This window comes from Musa acuminata, chromosome BXJ3-4, assembly GCF_036884655.1.
Source record: "Musa acuminata AAA Group cultivar baxijiao chromosome BXJ3-4, Cavendish_Baxijiao_AAA, whole genome shotgun sequence".
Taxonomy (NCBI): Eukaryota; Viridiplantae; Streptophyta; class Magnoliopsida; order Zingiberales; family Musaceae; genus Musa; species Musa acuminata.
In genome coordinates this window covers 34,289,683-34,310,771 of record NC_088352.1, presented here as the reverse complement: position 1 = coordinate 34,310,771, position 21,089 = coordinate 34,289,683, and the positions used below count along the sequence as shown (strand labels likewise).

Genomic DNA, 21,089 nt, shown 5'->3' with positions numbered 1-21,089 from the left:
TTTAGATAAACTATATTCATTTAGCATGATCCTGATAATCTCTTATAAGTTTCTATTTTTTCTCTTAACAGCTCTATTTTGTTATGGCCCTCTTGGAGTATAGAAGTTATGGTCACACCTATTTAAATTATAAAATTCTTAAAAATAATAATTTTTAAATTTACATGATTGCTTCAAATAAATAAAACAATAACTCTTTTCATTTTGGACTTGTTTACAAAACTTAGTAAAAAATTTATAATAATCATTTTTATTTGCTAAGAAGTTTATCCTATCTATTATAGTGATTAACAATCATAAATATATATTTACTACAATATTAATGAGTCTAAATATGTCCATGTGAATTAGTTGTAGTGGCTTTGAGATACTTATTTGGTTTTTAGATGTTTATAATAATTATATTTTTAATTGACGTGCAAGAGAAGTTTTATCCTTCATAAATTTAATTTTAGATATTACTTTTATAAATTTCTTAGTTCAAATTTGAGTAATCGATTTCTAACATACCCTAGTTTCCTATGAAAAAAATCACACATCATCATTCAGAATCGAAAAAAAATCACATTATGAAAGCCATCAAGATCACCAATGTAAATGTTATCACTTTTTAAAGTAATTAAATATTTATTTTTATTTGTTATATTGATAATGTAAGTATATAATTCAAATTTAGTTTCGTATCATTTGTCACAAAGTTAGCTAATGATTATCAAATTATATTTCAATCCCTCCACTAAAAATATTTCTTCAATTAAAAGACTTAATTTATTACCAATATTTTTGATAAGTTTGTAGGATCTTGGGTCAAAGAGATATTTATAAGAAAAAAAGGAGGTTGATCAGGTACTCATTTAACTTTATACTTTTGATATGCTTTTCTTACTTTTGAATTTAAATTATTTATATTTTTAGGAACCAAACTAATTTAAGATGATCATTATTTTCAGAGAGTATAAATAAGCATAATGATCAATATTTTTATAAAAATATATTTAATTTTAGAGGATGTATAAATATGCAACGTGGGTCATTTTGGTTGCAAATATTATTATTAGTGAATCTATACCGTCTTTTCCAAATATACTATATTGTTTAGTAAGAATCAGATCAAGTAACTTATTTTTAACTTCAAATTTTTTTGATATTTGTCATAAAAACATATATATATATATATATATATATATATATTATAAGATATTATATTAATTATCACTATCAATTGACTCTTGACTCTTTTAAATAGTATTATATTTTTATTTATGATAATTATTTTTGTATATATTTTAAAATATGCAACTCTAGTGATTTTTAAAATAACTCTTTTTTAAGTATAAGATGAGATAACTCTAAATTTTCATATTTAGTATAAGGAATACAAGAATGTTAACATATATTTATCATGCACAATTTTAATATATCAAACTTATTAATAAGTAAGATATGTTCTTTTTTAATAAACTATATCTTTTATCAATCCTTTTGAATTAATTATATAATTTATGGAATACTTCGAGCTATCTTACGTAAGATAATGAGGTTTTGAGAGAATCAAATATTTCGTTAAAGCTATTAAGATATTATTTACAACTTCTTTTTTTGCTGAGTTACTCTACTCATTTGATTTATCCTAAATTGTTTTGAATGTCTTTTTCTTTTTTTCAATTATGAACATTATTAAAGTACCTTTACATTTTGTACTCATAATATGCGATTGAAATATTCTTGGCTCGTTTTTAGTCTTATATCTTTTTCTTATTTGATTTATCTTATTTTTTCTTATAAACTTTTTGAATTGGTAGGAAACTCTTCTTTTGAATATCATTTCATAAGTTGTTAGAAATCATATGAGATTTTCAAGAGGAAGATTGTTTAAATCTATAGCTTCGTGTATCATTGTTAAATCTTGGGAAGACACTTTATGATCTTGCTTACTAATTTAATATTAGTATAACCTTTGCTAAATGCTTTTATTTATTATAGCATTCGTAAATTAGGTGTATTTATTATCAATGAATTCGCTTGATTTCATTTTAAATAACTAGAAACTAAAAAGATTAATTTTAGATTTTTTTACTTTATTAATTCCTTATATGTAAATTTATGTGTCATATATCATATATAGCGTCATAAAAATTCAATTCAACTTATTTTCATCTAAAGTATAATATAAAACATTTATTACTTTAGCATTCAAAGAAAATATTTTATTTATAGAATAATTTAATTCATCTATTAGCTTTATACATTTTTGAAAACTAACCTCAAAGACATTTTATAAATCACAATTCATAAAAGGTAACGATATGATCATTTTGATTGCGTAACAAAGTTATTAAATTTCTCTTAGATATTAATCCAACAAAGAAAACTTTGCTCTAATACTAATTATTATGATCTTAATGGCACTAAGAAGAAGAATCAATTAATATTATGATAAATTTTAATCGACTTTAAAATTTGATCAAGAAAAAGATGTATCGAAAATATAATTAATAAAATATTATGTGTGAGTAAGAGTTATGAGTAAAATAAACAACAACAAAAGTTATAATAAAAGAAGGAATATAAATTAATTTATAGTGTTTCAATCTTTCTAACTTATATCTATTTTTATTCCTTTTTCCTTCAAGTCATTTGCTTTTACTATTAATCTTTTTCTTAGTGGATGAAGATCAACTATCATTTTATAACTTTCTCTTTTTCCAAACGAGAGAACCTTCATACTCAATCTTTTATAAAAGACCTTTCATTTCATATCATTTAGTATTACAACTAAGTTCAAAAAAGAATAAGAGACTTAAACAATACTTAAAGAAAAAGCTACAATACTTTTAAACTTCATATTGGATGCCTCATTAAGCAATATTTATAACTTCCAAAAGACTTCAAAAATAAAAATAAAAAAAATAAATTTTCAAGATTTTACGTATAAATAATACTACCATTGACTCTATGTGGTACTACTATCATAACTATTGATATAGAACCATAAATTTAGACTTTTGTGATACTATTATCGTCCTAAGTACCATCATTATAGATGATACTATTATTGAAAAGGTTAACAAAATATAAATATGTTTGTTGACTGACTTAGGTGGTACTATAGCTTAGGTTTGGAAATGCTACTGTTTACTTTAAACCATCTATTCTAGCCTAACTTCAAGCCCAATGATTATTACAAACTTAATTTCTATTTTAATCTGATATTTAAATTGACTAAAAATGATATCGATTAAGATTTTGACATATCAACCACTCATTCGATATTTTTTCATAGTTTTCAATATATTGTTCACTCTGTAGACTTGTCATTCGATCTTTTAATAATTCACTTGAATGGTATATCATTCTATCTTTTAGTACATCACTCAATCTTTTAGTATAAAATTTAATCTTCAGCATGTTGAAGATTATATATATATATATATATATATATATATATATATATATATATATATATATAAAAGAAAATATTTGTGTTTATAGTATTTATGTACGAAGGTATGAAAGTAATTATCGTGGATGCTTGAGATTGCTATCACAATCTAGCTCAAGTGATCCTGGGGCCTTGTAATCTTGAGGTTAGGGAATAGAGAATGCTTGATGATCCAAGTCAAAGCCTAAATTAGTATTTATTTTAATTTATTGTTAAAAATTTGCTCCAACTTATTTAGGACATGACTGTGCATATACAAAATCCTGATTTTTGTTAATATTATTGGAAAAATCTTTCCGCTACCATCTGGCATTTTATTAAAGAAGGAATATATTTGCTGACAAACTCTTAACATTTTATTATTATTCGGTTTGTTTTCTTCTGCTCCTTCTTCTTCAACTCCCTTCTTTGTTATCGGTTGTCCCACCTAAGAGAAGTTGGGGGTCAAGCCTCCATGGCTGTACTGTTTTAAATCATTGAATTAATTTTTTTATTGGATTGAATTTCCAATCATGATCATGTTGATGTCTATCCATTCGAAACTTAGTTTTTCAATGACCATGACATCTTTTTTTGGACTTATGTGAGCTGTTCATGATGGATGATATTTTGGATTATTCATTTTCTAGTGGATCATCCTTCCAAGTTGGTATTTTAAGAGATGAATTCTACTCTACCATCACTCTTCGAAGTCATATCAATAGTTGGAATATATGTATTGCACTGAAGCATATGCCAAATGAATACACATCATCATCAATGAAATGGCTCATCCTACTTATTATACCCACCCCTCAATGATTGTCCCAATTTAAAGTCCAATTTTTTAACACCATTATAAAATAAATATTTTAATCAAATTAAAATATGTATTCAAATTAGGTTAACTATTCAAATTAAAATTAGTGAGATCATAGTAATCTTAAAATTGAAGGAAGATTCCCTTAACCAACAATTTGACTCCGTAACCAAGTAATCATCAAGGCGTCGCACCGTTGCATTCCCGGGAGTAACCTCCACTGGCTACGGGTTACAGTGACCGGATCCACGGCCTCTCGTGGAAGCGGACGTGACTCTCCGCAAGGACGCACCGCGAGAGAGAGCTTTCGTCGTCGTCGTCGTCGTCGTCTTCGTCATCGTTGCTTCCAACGGGAGGAGCGAGGGGCTTCATCGTGAACTCTTTCTATAAATACTGAGGAGGAGGAGGAGGAGGCGGAGGAGGAGGGTGAACGGAGAAAAAGAGCTGCGGGAAATAAAGACCGAAGTCGTCCCTTTCTCTACTACATGTCCCCGGAACGCCGCTTCGTGTCGGATACGCTACTACTTATAAATAGTAGAAAACCTCTCCTGTTTGTTTTCTTCCTTCTTTGGTCCCCCTAATTCCTTTCCTTTCACCTCTTCTCTTCGGAAAAAGGGGATTCTCTTGCTCGTTTGACGCCGGTTCTTAGGGTTCTTCTCCAGCTCCGTCGCGTCGAGGGTCGTGGTGGTGGGTCGGGCGAATCGATCCGATCGCTGTCTTTATCTTCCTGTCTCTCCCTCCCTTGCTGTTTATTTGATCCGGAATTTGGGATAAAAAGGCAGATGAATTCTTGAACGCCACGCCCAACAGATCTCGCGCGATCGCCTCACGAATTGGAGCTCCGTGTCAGGTGCGGCTCCGTCGCTCGTTCCCACGATGGGAATTGCTTGTGTTCCTGTTGATTCTTGGCATGTCTTGTTCGGAATGATATCCGTCTGCGATTGTGCATTTGGATTCGTTCATGGACAAGTAATTGATGTTATCGATTGGATCACTTTGTCTGATTCTGTTCGGTTGTTTTGCGTTATGATCGAATCTTACTTTTGAATTTTTTTGGAGCGATTGTAATCTGCTAGAATGTTTGGCACTATATAAAGGGCGGGTTTAATGACCTTGCAAATTATATGTATTGATCACTTCTGAAATCGAAGAGTTCAACCACGTTTGTTGGCGTGTGGAAATCATAGAGGAGCTGCATGCAATTTATTTCCTCTTTGATAATAAGTTCTCTTATTAGTTGTTTGGATAGCAAAATAGAAATCTTTTGTTAGGTTAAGGTAGGTTTGGATGACTTTGAACTTTTATTATTAGGGAATCTTTTCTGGTTTACTAGCTTTTCCTACCAGGATGCCCCAGCTACTATTTAGGTAGCTTGCTTGAAGGCACCGGAGAATCTTGTTCATTGTCAAGCAGGATATTCTGCAAAGTCTATTAGTTATTTCAAGGCAAGCATTTTCTCCTGAAAACTTTGAATTTTTTTTTTCTCCATATTTCTAGATGCATAATCTCATGAAAATAACTAGTCTTATAGTCAATTTGTGGTGCATTTGCTAGGTTTATAAGGCGAAAATGTTTTTCTCATATTGTTTCGTTCGAGCGAGGGACCTGTGGATGATGTGTCTTTATGTACAGCAAAAAGCAAGCCTGAAGTGCTCAGATTTGGGCTGTGCATCAAGAACAACCTCATGAAATCGTTTGGACTCCTGGAATAACAATGTGTAAGATTATTTAAGTTGTACTTAGTGGTTGTTGTCGCCTTCTTAAATCATAATTGTAGCCCTTCTACCCTGCTAGATCTTTAAGGAACTTGTGTAGATCTTGAAGAAACCATTCTACGGTTTCGATTATGACATGGCTAGCATAAAACATGCTTGCTTGCGAGGGTTGCAAGAAGAAAAGGTTAATTCAACTCAAGGTTTAAAATTTCGATCCGTACTGGTGTACCAACCAATGGTCGGTATCAAGGTTCGCAATACCGTACCGTACCGGAGTTTCGATCTGGGCTCGGTACCGGTACGGTACGGTATACCGCTCGGTACACCCAGGTGTACCGAGCGGTATATTCAGGCGTGCCGAGCACTGTAGCAGTTCTACAGTACTGCTACAGTGTCGGAACGATAACATATGGTCCGTGTACCGAAAGTCTGTCGGACCGGTACGTACCGCCCGTACCGGACGGTACGGACCGGTACTGGAAACCATGGTCGGTATGGTATGTACTGAGGCGTACCAATGGTATACCCAAAAAAATAAAAAAATAGCTTCAAAAAAATCTGAAAAAAAGAAGAAGCTAGAGTAGGGTTTTTAAGTTGGAAATAAATATAAATTTACTATAATTTTAGCGAAAATAATCTAGTTCCTCGAGCACTAGATTATTTTTTTTTTCCAACAGTGTGACTGATGCTACTGCCTTCTCTTTTCCCTTTGCCTTTGCATGTTGGGCGGATGATTGTGACAGTTAGGTGTCTCTAGTTCCTCGAGTAGTCTGACTTGATGTTGTTCGGCTTCTTCCACTACATTCTGACCGAGGGGGATCTTCCTCTTAATCCTCCCAAATTTGATCCAATCCACAAATCATAGCTTTGTTAAGTTTAGGAGAGTGAAAATGTGAAAATGAGAGAGAGATGTGAGTGAGAATGAGTTTGAGAGAGTTGAAAAGATTGAGAGAGTGATATGAGTTGAAAGAGGAGAGAGGAAAGGGTTTAAAAACCCTTTTCTATGGTTCAAATGATCAATTTCACTATTTAAAATAGCGCGATCTCAGCCCTTGATCAGTAACAATCGAAATCCGACTATTATCGATTGGTACAGATTAGTAACGGTTGGATTTTGATCATTATCACCTGGTACAGACCCCGTATCGTTCGATACAGGGTCAGGTTATGGTACCGCCCAGTAGAGGGCGGTCCGCATACTGGTTCGTTGTCGGACCGGTAAGTACTGCCCATACCCGGTGGTAACAGGTCAGTACGGCGAACTCTGATTCAACTGCACACTTGGTGCATGCATATATGGGAACATCTTAGATGCAGTATTATGCATTATAGAATCCATTGATCCTCGCATGCAGACGCTGATGAATGGAATATAGACAAAGGCTCAGAGAAGCGGAGACACCAAGAATATCAACTAGTGCAAAATGTATATAGATATCAAAGACAGCTCTGTTTGCTAACTGCTAATATCCTTGAATTCATAATCTTCCTCTCACTGTTGTCTTATATTTGGCAAACCTATGCCACTGTGATGAATCACAGATAGGATGTGACATATCGAGTAATATGGCAGAAGCTCATTACGTGATTTATGATTAATGCGAACCAATATGTATCTTCCTTGTCTGACAGAGTCTTCTTCATCGGCAACCAAATGTGTGTGCATATGAATCTGAAATTTTACTGTGTGCACATCAAGCCCTTCAGAACTGTTCTCTGATTATATTATTCATATGCTTACTTGTTAATGGTTATTGTCAAATTATGCAGGGTTTGATGTTATGCTGAATTTTTCACATGAGGCTTGTAAAGTGATATCTGGTGCAGCATATGATGATATCAGATTTTGTTACTGTTGTACAATATTAAACACATGTCCTGAGTCCCTACACTATTTGTGATCTCACAATTCCTGAAACTTTACTTACAAAGCAAGATGCTGAAGTCAGTCCTGGAGCACCCAAATGTTCCTTCACCAGCAGGATTTCTGCATCAATATGTTCATCGTATGAGTGGCAAACATTCTCAGACAGAAACCGTACAGCACACGTCTCCAGTTGTTTTTTCTGAAACAAGAGGCAAGGTAAAATCCTTTGAGCAAATTGATGCCAATGGCACCAGTGAAGATCCTGTAAAGCTAAAGGTACATGAGCATAGATTAGATATTGGAGATGAAAAGTCTAGCTTGCTAGGATATGAAGTTTTCTCTGGGAAGCTTGTTCTAGATAAGAAAACCAAAACTACAGGGGATGATGAGCAAACAGGGTCAGGACCTGGAAACTCTGATAGCATTGATGCAAAGCTTACAACCAAAGCCCTGATTTGGGGTTCTCACGTGCTATCTCTTGAAGATGTGATATCTGTAAGTCTAACCCAAATTTATTCAACTCGTTTTTTGCTGAACCTTTTGATATGACTTATTTTGTTGAGACTCACCTTTTTATTTTTGTTATTTACCTTTTGGCAGATTTCCTATGGTGCTTGTTTTCGTCATTTTACTATTCATGCATACAGTGTCAGGAGGAGGTCATATGGACTTTCTTGTTTTATGAAACCACAAAGATCTCAAAAGGACTTCCGCTTCGTAGCATCTAGTTCAGAGGAAGCCATTAAGTGGGTCCAGAGCTTTGCAGATCAGCAATGCTACATAAACCGCTTACCTCATCCAATGATGTCTAGCAAGAAGCAGACCTCTAATCTTGTGGTCACTGAGGCCTTGTATGACCTGCCATATATAAAATGTAAAAGTCCACCGAGGTTACTTGTGATACTGAATCCTCGTTCTGGGCATGGTCGATCAAGTAAAGTATTCCACAACCAAGTAGAACCAATTTTCAAGGTGTGTTTGGTCTTGTACATTGAATATATTCTCTTCAGCATTGTGTTTGATTTCTGTCTATGATTATCTACATGAATTGTTTAGGTTGTTTCAAGATTCGAGGCTTTTTCTGTATGGTATATGTCATCTAGCAGATAAACCATGAAGTTGTTCATTTGGCAAACTTGCCATTGGAGAGCAGTGGATTATTAGTTAGCAACAGTTCCAGGAGCTTATGCTGAGATAAGATTGCAGTACTTGTGTAAATTGTTTAGATGTAATTTTTACTATTCAGACCAGCCATTTCAATAGTATGAAAGAAGTACAACAGCTTATTCAGCAGTTTCTTGATGATATTTTTGGAAGCAATGTTCTCTGTCTCAATATGATTTTAATTCTTTAGGATAAATATCTATCGTAGTCCGATCTTCAGCAGGGGAAATATCTTATCTGTAGGTAATTGGATGTTTGAAAAGTGTCAGTCTTTCAGAAGTAGTTTGTACTTACAAGTGTCAATATTCTTGTTGTACTTTGATATGTTAAGCTCCTCTGTTTTCTACATACTGCTAACTTACTGTCTTTGCCCATTTATGTTATTACTTCCTCATGAATTGAAACTAGGTATCATAATGGGGCCATAATTTGGTTTACCTTGAAATTGAAATTGCTGTAACCCTATTATGTAAATGTTTATGTTTCCTTGTTCACAGAGAAAACTGGTGACAGCTTGCAGGTTTCAAAATGGAAGTGGTTAAAACAAAATATGCTGGTCATGCAAGAGAACTTGTTTCAACTATTGATTTCAGCACTTGCCCTGAAGGTATGGTGCACTATATTATTGACTTCACTTTGTGATATATAATTACAATTTTCTGGTCTTACTATAAAAATGTTCCAGGAATCATATGTGTTGGTGGGGATGGAATTGTGAATGAGGTAAGTTGTTTCTACCATTTTTGTTTTTTGGTGCCATTTATGTTTTTTTGGTAATTTTTGAGTTGATTACATTGCTAAATGAATGATGAAAGTCAGACAATGATTCTTCAAAGTAAACTAAAAAGTGAAGGAATAACTTCCACAACAAAGTCATATAGGAGCTTCCTTTATATGGGATGTCCTTCCATATACGTGCATGGAACTACAATCTAAACTCTTAGCCAAAAATGTGTTTATTCACGAAATTGGGCAGTGATTATGTATTAGCTTTCTTACCTTTCTGTGTGATATAGTTTATGTGGGTTACAAGCATAAGTTTAGCATGTTTTTGTTTCTAATTTCTTGTTCGACTTGTTAAAAGAGGTAACATATCCACCTTAAGGCAACCAACTAATTGGTAGTTAGTCATTGGTAATTCTTTTTTACTGATTTTTAACTACATTGCTAAGCTTCTGGAAGTCTAGAATGTCACTTGATCACAAAAATAGTGTCTGCTGAAACAAAAGTTGGTTGAATACATTGAAAGAAGTGATCCTATGAGAAAGATTTGCAAGATCAGCATCAAGTTTGGCCCGGGCAATATGATTGATAAAAATTAAGTTTTTAAAAAAATTATAGCAGAAATTTAAAAAATATGAAAGTCAATTTTGGAAAATAAAAAATAACATGTGCTAGATGATTCTTTTTCCTTCATATCCAAGTGATATCTAACTTCTTTTATAAAAGGTAAAATATAAAAGATGAAAATTTTGTAAAAATAATATGTAAAAGTAATGTTATATAATTTGTCAATAAAACAGATGTGATAATTTATTTTCACAGAAATTCATGATGGTACAAGGCTTGATAAGCTTAATAGTAATAACTTGGGATTAATGCATTTTGAGCTGTGCAATTCCTATTATATCTGACGTGAGTTGACCTGCTGAGTTGACTCATGTTGACAATTAAATTAAATGCCCAAAGATCACTTTTCCTTTTACTGGATTTGAGAATAATGGCAACTTGACTCATTGATCCTTACTGCTTGTGGCTGATAGCCCATTCCTTTTGCACTGTTATTTTGTCAGTTTAACTAAGAATTATGTACTTGTTACTTTCTAATGACTATGTTATATGATGATCCAGGTCCTCAACGGTCTTTTGATTAGAGATGATCAGAAGGAAGCGATTTCTGTTCCAATCGGTATAATTCCTGCTGGTTCAGACAATTCACTTGTCTGGACCATATTGGGGGTTAGGGATCCTATTTCTGCTGCAATGACTATTGTAAAGGTAATTATGCACTAACTTATGTATAAACAACAAGTAAAACTTGTCAATCCTCTGGCAAGTTTCGGAGTTTCTGTTCTGCTTCCCAATCTTTTAATGTCTAACCTTTTTTAACTGAAGTATGTCACTATATTGATGCAAGTTGAGTGACCATAATTTATTTCACATAAATCTTAGAGCTGTCCTATGTATGCAGGTTTATGCAGTTAATTGATTGAAATATAGAGCTTATCTATATCTTTCTGTTGTTCTCATTTTAATATTTTTCATCTTTTTCACAATCATAAAAGAAGGAAAAATATCAAGATAAAAGATTGAGAAATCTGAGAAGATCCACATTTTCGCAGAATGATCTTTGTTTATCAATCTCTGTTATTTCTTTGTTTTCTTCTGAATTTGGAACTTTTCCCCATCACTTATCGAAGGATCAAAACTATAATTGATTTTCTTTAACAACATACTTATAGGATCTTGATAACTGAAAAGAAAAAAAGTGTACCTAACGCATGAGGCTGTTGCTAATATGGGGTCTGGGGAGGGGTGCATACGGAAGGGGTGAACATATGCAGTCTTAACTTTAAATATTATTTCCATAACTAAAATCCTGGAATTTTAATGATATTATTTGTCTGCCCCAACTTGTAAAAATGAAGGATGAACAGGGCCTCTCTTAGTTTTGTATCTCCATCTCCAACTTAGAGTTATGCTTTTGGAGAGACAGATTTACTATTTGTGCCACAGTTCTATAGATTGTCATTTGATCATCTATCTGTAAATTTCTGCAATCTTTTTTACTTTATTGTTGGCACTTCATTCTTTCTCTTCTTCTAATGTCCAGGATTTGCTGCAATCATTTATCTGTTGCATGCAATCTCTTACTACTATATTGCTGTTACTTCAGTCTTTTCTACTTGTCACAAATTTGAAACTTTGCACAGTCCAAGATTAGTTTGAGTGATAATTCCAATTTAACAAATATGATAAATTAAGCAGCCATGTTATTAAACATAAATATGGACCATGCATTTAGGTGGAGCTTTCAACCAAAGAGTTATCACAAGGGAGATTGTGGTTTTTATTATTTTTATTTTAAAAAACAGATTACAGAGTCCCAGCATGGTGATGGAAGTGAATTTTTCATTTGCTTCTTGCCTGGTGATTGTAACTTAGGCAGTTTACCAAAGAGTTATAGGCAAACTTAATGATGATTTCACAAGCACATCAAATTATCAAGAAACAAGAAGCTAATAAAGCACATATTGCATGGTGTTGGTGAAAAATGCTTGGTGAATGTGCATTTATATTAGGATTACATATGTAACATTTAGAGTAACCATGGAGTAAATAAAATTGGAGAGGTCCAGTTTATGTGAAATGATCACGTGCACAATTAAATGACTTGAATAAGAGCTTGGATCTGTTTGGTAGGAAAATGTTTAATAGTAAGATTTTACAGAAAGGCCTATGGTGAATAATTCACCCCTTTATAATTAATAAATGAAATAGGATCACTAAATAAATTTAGATAACTGGGTGAAAGGCTTGCTGACTAGTCTCATTTTGCAGCTTTGGAACAGACGATACTTGATCAATGTTAGTTTTCTAGTTTCTAATGCTGTTGCTAAAATAGCTTTCTTCATATTAATTTCTTATATCATTACTTGTCATGCCTTTAATGTTACTTTCTTAGTACAGGGGGGGCTTACTGCTACAGATGTTTTTGCTGTTGAATGGATTCAGACTGGAGCTATCCATTTTGGAACAACTGTTTCATACTTTGGTTTTCTCAGTGATGGTAATTTGATCTTTTCTGCTTGTCGGCTTTAGCTTCACTTGATTTCAACTCATTTTGTTCACTCATAGATGTGATTATCATTGTCGTATACCCCTTTTATCATGCAATGTTGGGTTATGTTCTTTCTAGAAATGCTAGTTTCTTTGAAAATTAATTTATATGTCAAGATATGACGGGAACATTATATTACCTTTCATGATTAGTATTACTTTGGCTTCTGGTTAGCCAGTTATAGCTCTTGAGGTTCTACCACCTCATCTAATGAAAGTGCAAGTGGGAGTTGTAACAAGGTTTTAAAACTGGTCTGATATTTGGTTTCAATAACCTATTGAACTGGTATGATACCAAGATTCCAAGTCGTATACTGACTTTAACTCTCAATATTAGATAATAAAAAGGTTGTTCTCTTAGAAAAGCTTGATAAACTTTTTCTTCTATAAATGAATAGTTATTCGATGAATATTTGGATGGGCAATCCATTAGCTTTATCATTTGGTTAGTTTAGTATCGGCATACCTATGTTGTGGTGCTGGCCCCAGTCAAACTCATTCTCGTGAAGTTAGGTAATGATGTGCTTATATGGGCTGCTTATTCGTGTCTATGTCTACCAATCTGCTTTTGATTTTATTATTGTATTTGTTCCACAGGATTGTGATCCTCTAATGTTATGCCATGTTGGTACATATGTGGGTAAACTATGTTCTCCATATTGTGCAACTTCTAATTAAAGGTTGATGCAAAAATCGGTTAAAACTGTCATGTGCCTAGGATTAACTTCTAAATTGTGGTATATATGGTGATCTTGGTGTTAATCATTTTCTCAGTCATTTAGGTATTTTGGATTTAGAAAACCTTGTAAAACCAGCATATATCTACTGATTGTTGGATATAATAGCAGTGTTGAATAAGGTTCTACTTTTTGAAGGAACAAGGTTGCAACATGGATAGGCCAACCTATACCCAATTGGACCAACTTATCTTTAACCACCACTTAAAAAATATTCAAGGCATGCCTACACTGAAGTGCAATATTTTCACTTGGAAGTTTGGTCATTGTTGGGTTGACCTGATGCAACCTGATTTGGTTTTGTCTTTTGACACATCTGCACTAAACGAGTATAAGGTATAAGTGAGACGATATCTAACACCGTCAATATTGGTCCCATGTTCAGATAAAAAGATGGATACATATTTGATTAAATTTAAACTGAGTTTATTATTAGATTGCCCGCTCAAAAGACTAATCCATATAGTGTATAAACTGGATCAGTCCTGACTCATATCTGATCCATTGACAGAAATACTGCTCCTGAATAAGTGGATCTTAACATCTAGCGTGCTGTATTTTCTGTCAGTTGCATCTTTATTTCTTTTATCTGCTACCATTATAAATAGTCCAAAATCCATTATAAATTAACCATTCTACTTTAGACTTACTGGGAGCCAAAAGGTGAAGGTTAGCTTACAGTAGAAGAATGTTCTTTTAGCAACAATGTGTACATGTTTGAATCCAATTTGGTTAGTTCACTAGGATAAAATTATTTTGAGCTTCTCAATGCATGTACTGGGACTTTAAAGCATGTGTAAGCTTCTCAATGCATGCACTGGGACTTTTAAGCATGGTTCGTCTGACCGATCCGTATCAGTGTACCGCCTGATTGTTGGTTCGGCATGTATCGAACTGTACTGATGTACCGACACAATATGATGGGGCATATTGATAAGCCACTATATACCGTCTGTACCGGTCCCTTATAGGACTCGTATGTACTATCCGTACTTGGCGGGATGCTGCGGTATGACAAACCTTGCTTTTAAGCATATGTATGCATGACTGTTTAGTGTATGATTTACCAAACTAATAATGAAGCATGTACTGGTACTTTTAAGCACGTGTGATGCTTATTCTGGTTTCGATTGCTCTGGGCATCTCAGAAAAATTAGAGATTGGTTCTGATGAAGACCTAAGGGGTTTAGTGTATGATTTACCAAACTAATAATGAAACATATAGTGGGACTTTTAAGCATGTGTGATGTTTATTCTGGTCCCCATTGCTCAGGGCATCTCAGAAAAATTAGAGATAGGTTCTGATGAAGACCTAAGGGCGACTTTCGTTGAACTTGTCTCTAAATTCCCTTGTCAAAAACCGAGTAGAATTTTATTATTTGGCCTGACAGTTTTTCTCTGGATGTCAGCTGAACGGTGTAGATGTTTGCTTGTATGTGTATCATATGTGCGTTCACATGCACCAAGGGTAAGGAGGTCATGTTTTACCTCTGGGTCATATCATTATGCAAAAGGCCCTGTAACTCTCTCCTCATAAATAATTTTGTACATAATCTTCATATTTATTCTCGTTTGCCAGTTCCATCCCCCTAAAGGTCCTTGTTGCTTCCTCTGATATTTTGCTTACCTCTCTAATAAGACCAGGAGTTGTTCTAGATTGTTCAGTTTTTATTACTATATATAATTATGTTCTTAGGTTGCAATGTTAACATGTCATAAATTGATTTTTTTGCTTTTAAATCCACTTATCATTCAAAAATCTTGATCAAAGTCTTTCTGTGTGCTTAATGATATCTCTTTCTTTTAGTAAATTATTTGAAATTTATTTGCCAAGCTTCCTGATGTCTGGAAGTGGAAAAATTAACTCGGGAACTTTAAAAAATTCTGATTGTGAAACATTTCATGTAAATGTCAAAAAAATGTTTTTAGGGATGTCTATGTAGCATCGATGATCAGTTGGACTACTTTATAACTTGATAACATAGATTAGCAAATATCTCATAATTTTTGCTATAGTGTACCGAAGTTGTCTCTGAATTATGAAAAAACTCTCTTCTGTTGATTAAATTCTCTGTTACAGTGTGTTTGCTCAGCAGTTTTCATTTTAGATTTTCTGCCATGTTCATCTTATAAGCTATTGTGTATAAGATTTGGTTTTGTGGTACAATTGCAGTTCTGGAGCTGTCTGAGAAATATCAGAAGCGATTTGGTCCACTACGCTATTTTGTGGCTGGATTTCTTAAATTCCTATGCTTGCCAAAATACAGCTTTGAGTTGGAGTATCTTCCCACATCAAAGGAGTTGGGAAACTCAAAGGAAAAAGTTTTAGAAAATCAAGATAAAATTGTTATGTCAGACCTTTATACAGATATAATTTGTGAGTCGAGAAAAGAGGGCATTCCAAGGGCTTCCAGCTTATCCAGTATTGATTCGATTATGTCTCCAAATAGAATGTCTGGTGGAGACATGGGCACTACAGGCAGCACAATTGCTAGCAATGAGTCATCTGACTATGTCCGAGGGCTTGATCCCAAACTAAAGCGCCTCTCTTCAGGGAAGAATACCTTGGTGTCTGAACCAGATGAAGTACTTCACCCCCAACCTCACCTTTCTGCTAATTTTAACTGGCCAAGGACCAGATCAAAGTCAAGGACAGACAAAACTTGGACTGGCCTGACTGTCACAAATGATTCCAGGTGTTCCAGGGGAGCCACTTCTTTGTATGATAAAGAAGATATATCATCAACGGTGTCTGATCCTGGACCCGTATGGGACTCTGAAGCAAAGTGGGATACAGGGCCGAAGTGGGATGCTGAGCCCAACTGGGAAGGTGAGAATCCTATTGAGTTGCCAGGGCCACCAGACGACTTAGAACTAGGAATGAAGCTGGAACCTGTTCCAAGTCTAGAGGACAAGTGGTTTGTTAAAAAAGGCAAATTTCTTGGCATTTTGGTGTGCAACCATTCATGCAAAACTGTCCAGAGTTTGAGTTCTCAGGTCGTGGCTCCAAAAGCTGTACATGATGATAACAGTTTGGACTTGTTATTAGTTGGTGGAAGTGGGAGATTGAGATTGTTAAGATTTTTAATCTGCTTGCAGTTTGGTAGGCATCTATCTCTGCCTAATGTGGACTATGTTAAGGTATGGGATGCCTCTTCCCCCCCCCACCCCACCCCAAATGTTAGTGTGTTTTGAGTTCCTTTCATTATTTTTGTTTTCGTTTCTCAGTGGCATCACATTCAGTTCTTTTAGATATTCCAATTATCCAATATTAAGATCATACTTTTTCATATCACTAATGGAAATGATTGTTACCAAGAGTTATATGATCTTTCTTATATTTGAACTTCTCCAGAATGCCAAATTGTGACGAACACCATCTGTTTAAAGTATATTCAGTTTTCTTCAACATTAGGAGTCATGAGAAACACTTTAATGCATAAGAAAAAAAAGGTAGATTGAACAGTTCCATTATTTTTTATACATTTCTTTCTAGGTTCTGTCGTACTTGGCTCCACCACTTTGATCTTGTTTCATTGTGATCAATACTAAAAAAAAAGAGAAACAATTCTCTTTTTCGGCATGCTAGAAAAGCATGAGAAAAATTTCCCAATTATGACGTACTGTTGACAATTTCGCTTGTGTCACCCATATCACCAGCTTGTTTCTTGGCCCCATTATCCTGCTCTTTTTTGTTTACAATATACTGACTTGTTCCTTTTATACGAGTTGTTAAGCATGCCCATCATATCTGTTTTTTCCTTATTTCATCTCAGCTTTTGATTCATGAGTTGTGGTTGGTCTCCGCTCCATGCTCTTGTTGTGCAATTTTCTTTTTCCCTCTTTCATTTTGTGTTGCTTGGTACCTCAGTATAAAGTTCCGGCATGCTTCTGGGCATGGCATATTGTGTATTGCATCACCAACTCATCCTTGGCATTCAGTTTATCCCTTCAGTGTTGAACTGATTGCATCATGACATTGCAGGTAAAGTCCGTGAAGATTAGGCCTGGCTTAACCACTCATAATGGCTGTGGTATCGACGGGGAACTTCTTCATGTCAAAGGGCAAATTATGTGTTCCTTGCTTCCCGATCAATGCAGACTGATAGGACGTCCTGCCCAACATTGTAAATGACTGCTAAAAACTCTGAAATCAGCAGCGCTTCTACCGGGAGTGTGCTCCATTTCTCTTCCAATATATGGTAAGCAGCTGTGTGCTAGTAGAATGTTAAAAGGTCGACGAGGACATGACCCAAAGCGTCAGTTCCATTAGGAGCCACCGCTTTACTTGGGGAAATATTTAGAAGACATGATCAGAGAAACCTACCTTGTTCCTGGTGTATATACTAGTGTGGTGCTTTTGGCAGCATCTGCGAGTGATGATTTTTTTTTTTCTTTTCTTTGTTCTTTTAACTCCTCCGAATTGGAACCTACAGTTTGCTTTTTTTCTTGTTTGTCCATTTTATTATATTCCTTTTGGGGGCAGTTCTTGGTTTTCACCGGAATTGATTTCTTAATTATATATTCTTGTACTGTATAAAGCATAGCAGTCCATGGGTAGTTCAGTTCTTCTTCTTCTTTTCTATGGGCCTATACTTCTATATAGAACCGTCATTGGGATCTTTCCTCCGAGTTTAGTAATTCCATACCACTCTCTCGCTAATCTTTGTCTCAGCTTGGTTAGATTAAACATAATTATCCTAATATCAAAAATTTAATTAATAAAGTGGCTCTTTAGGACATTCATCAGCCGTACATGTGATAACATCTAAAGGGGATATATAAATTGTTGATATAGATTGTGTTGCAACTTAGGCTCCCATTTGACGAAGGACTTGAATGTCTCCGGGCTCACACTATCCCATTGCCACACCAACGCCTACTCCGCTATCAGATGTCTGTAACGTACACAAATTCCCAAGCAATAAAAGTCACAGAAAGATACTTTGGACTAATCCATGACTGACATGATGGGTTTCAGTCCACCCACTAGTCTCCCCCATCACTGTGCCTTGCAAAGTCAACATGCTGAATCGACGCGTCTCCATTAGTCACTGACCAGTACATCCTAAACGTCATAGCAGCATTGCTCATACCCTGTAGCTGTAGCAGATGAGAGGAGACGTGCCGACGTGAACACCACACTACGAAATCTCTCTCTCTCTCTCTCGCTCTCTCTCTGCTTTAGAAGCCTCGTTTTTGCTCTATAAGCTCAAAATCCCATGACAGAACACCACACTACTCCAGGCTCCAGCCAAGCATCTGATGGACGGCATTATATTGACCGTATCTCTGCAACGAAGGCATTTAAAAGCAGGCTGGCAGGTAAGCAAGCGCCGAGTTACCGATATATATACCCATAATAATCCCCTCATCTACTCTCCATAGTTTTTTTTAATAATTTATTAGAAAAAGTCTATAATATTAAACTTTTTATCATATGATACTTTCATAATTAATTTTTACCTAGATATATTTATTTTTTAAATTTTGATAACGCTCTTGAATTTGATTGTTTTAAGCCACAGATCCATCGGTTCGGTCGAACATTTTGATTTAGATCGAATTTTATTAAATCTGTGAACGAATACAACTTGAGTGTAATTTAAATTTATCTAAAACTATCATGATTCTAAGATATTTTATATTATTATTTTTTAATGATGTCAGGATAAATGAGTTTTTAAATAAGATATATGATTGAGTATAACTCGTTGAATTTTTATTAAATCCTTTTAAACTTCTTCGAAATTACTAGGCTAAGATGATAATATGTTTAATTTTACTTTTTTTTTTGTATGAATTTAAGATAATTAATTTTTTAAATAATATAGTTTTGGGATGAATTTGTGATCGAGTATAGTTCTTTAAATTTTTATCAAACTAATCTAAGCTTCTCTGAAATTATTAAGATGAGATGTAATATGTTTATTTTTTTTATAAATTTAAGATGATTAATTTTTGAAATAGTATATTTTTGTGTTAAATATATGATTGAGTATAATTCGAATATAATTTTTTTTTTTAAGTAAAGAGAAGGAGGATGAGACAGAGGGAGATAAGGATAATCTGAAAAAAAAATCAAGATATAATTAAATTAATTAAAGATTTTATTGAATTAATTTGATTTTATTTATCTTAAAAAAAATAATTTAGTCTTAAAAAATAAAGTCAAACCTAATCAAAAGAATAATCACTATCTATCTTTTTTATGAAATTATTAAAAATATTTTAATCAAAATTAAAAATCAAATATGGGTATCAACTAATAAAAGTTTATTAATAATTTTTTTTTGATAAATTACCCATTCATTTCTCCGTTTCCATAGACTTGACAGGTTGAACAGTTTCCAAAGAACAGTTGGTCGACAGGTTTTGGATTCCGAGACGTGGGAAAGAGACCACCAGACACAACAGAGACGCCCCTTTTCCCAACACTGTTACCTACCTACACTCCTACTCCTATATTACATGTATATACATATATATATATATATTATATATGTATATAAATAGCAGTGATGTTTGATAGGCGCAGACCGGAGAGGGGAAGGAAGGAATTGACCTTTGCGTGTTGTCGGGTTGTGATGGCCTGTTGATGATGTATGGATTCTAAAAGACACCATGATGATTATAACGGACTGCTATTCTCCACTGTTACATGGCCATCAAAATAAGTCACAGTGATCACCCACCGACGAAAGTAAACCAAGTGCAACCCTACCTGTGCATATTGATCACTCGCTTAAGGGTCATTGAAGTCGAGGCTCTTCTTCTTTGCTGCATGGTTTATTGCAGCGTCATGCGTCAATTACTGCAGCAGCTATTTATGTGCAGCGCAAGCATCTATAACTTTCCACCACCTACCTTTCTTAATGACACCACTCTTCATTGACTGGCCAACTTGGAACAGCTTCACATACGTATCACAGGCCCTGAAATCGTGGAAATAGTGAAGAAAGAACATCGAATACTTCACATCGAGCGTCATCTTTGCGAGTTACTTGAAAGGTTTAGGATTACGAAGCTAAGGGATCGGAAGTGGATGGATGTCCCATTCAACCAATCACGACTCTGCCAAATGTTGGGGGTTCTTGTTCTTGTTTTCTATCTCGCTCTCTCGTACCTCATCCAGTACTGATACACTAACATTGTGCTGGGAAGGGAGAATGCCCTATTTCTCTTACCTTATCCACATTATCATTCGTTATTACAGTTTTACTTGATTAGATAGTCCTCTAAGTTATTTAAATGCAAGCAATATTGAGATGGCCAAAAGGAATGACACTGATGGAGATCCAATACATGTTTATGTTGAGTTGTTCAGAGCAGCGAATTTGACTGGGTTGGTTTCTAGGAGCAGAAGTTTGATCCGAGCTTAAGGAGAGCACCCAAGGACCAATCGTGAACAGGTCACTATGATATATCGTCTCATGATATGACTCCGAACGAGAAGTCAAACAGTGGATAGAGATACCGCGTGAAACCTATGTCACCAGCTTCCTCCACCCCCTTCCGTGTCTAG

General features: G+C 34.5%; 1 protein-coding gene across 2 annotated transcripts; it reads left to right on the top strand.

Moving 5' to 3' along the window:
* The first annotated feature begins 4,423 nt into the window (after positions 1-4,423).
* On the top strand, positions 4,424-18,084 carry LOC103979478 (sphingoid long-chain bases kinase 1). Of its 2 annotated transcripts, XM_065147981.1 has the most exons (11): positions 4,424-5,091; positions 5,588-5,686; positions 5,796-5,959; positions 7,727-8,318; positions 8,424-8,795; positions 9,501-9,594; positions 9,673-9,710; positions 10,839-10,985; positions 12,678-12,777; positions 15,738-16,705; positions 17,550-18,084. In XM_065147981.1, exons 4-11 carry the CDS (start codon positions 7,893-7,895, stop codon positions 17,697-17,699), a joined length of 2,295 nt encoding a protein of 764 aa, XP_065004053.1. In that variant the 5' UTR covers positions 4,424-5,091; positions 5,588-5,686; positions 5,796-5,959; positions 7,727-7,892; the 3' UTR covers positions 17,700-18,084. The 2 variants fall into 2 exon arrangements, with proteins under 2 accessions (XP_065004053.1, XP_009393916.2); XM_009395641.3 differs by lacking the exons at positions 5,588-5,686; positions 5,796-5,959.
* Positions 18,085-21,089: the final 3,005 nt, after the last annotated feature.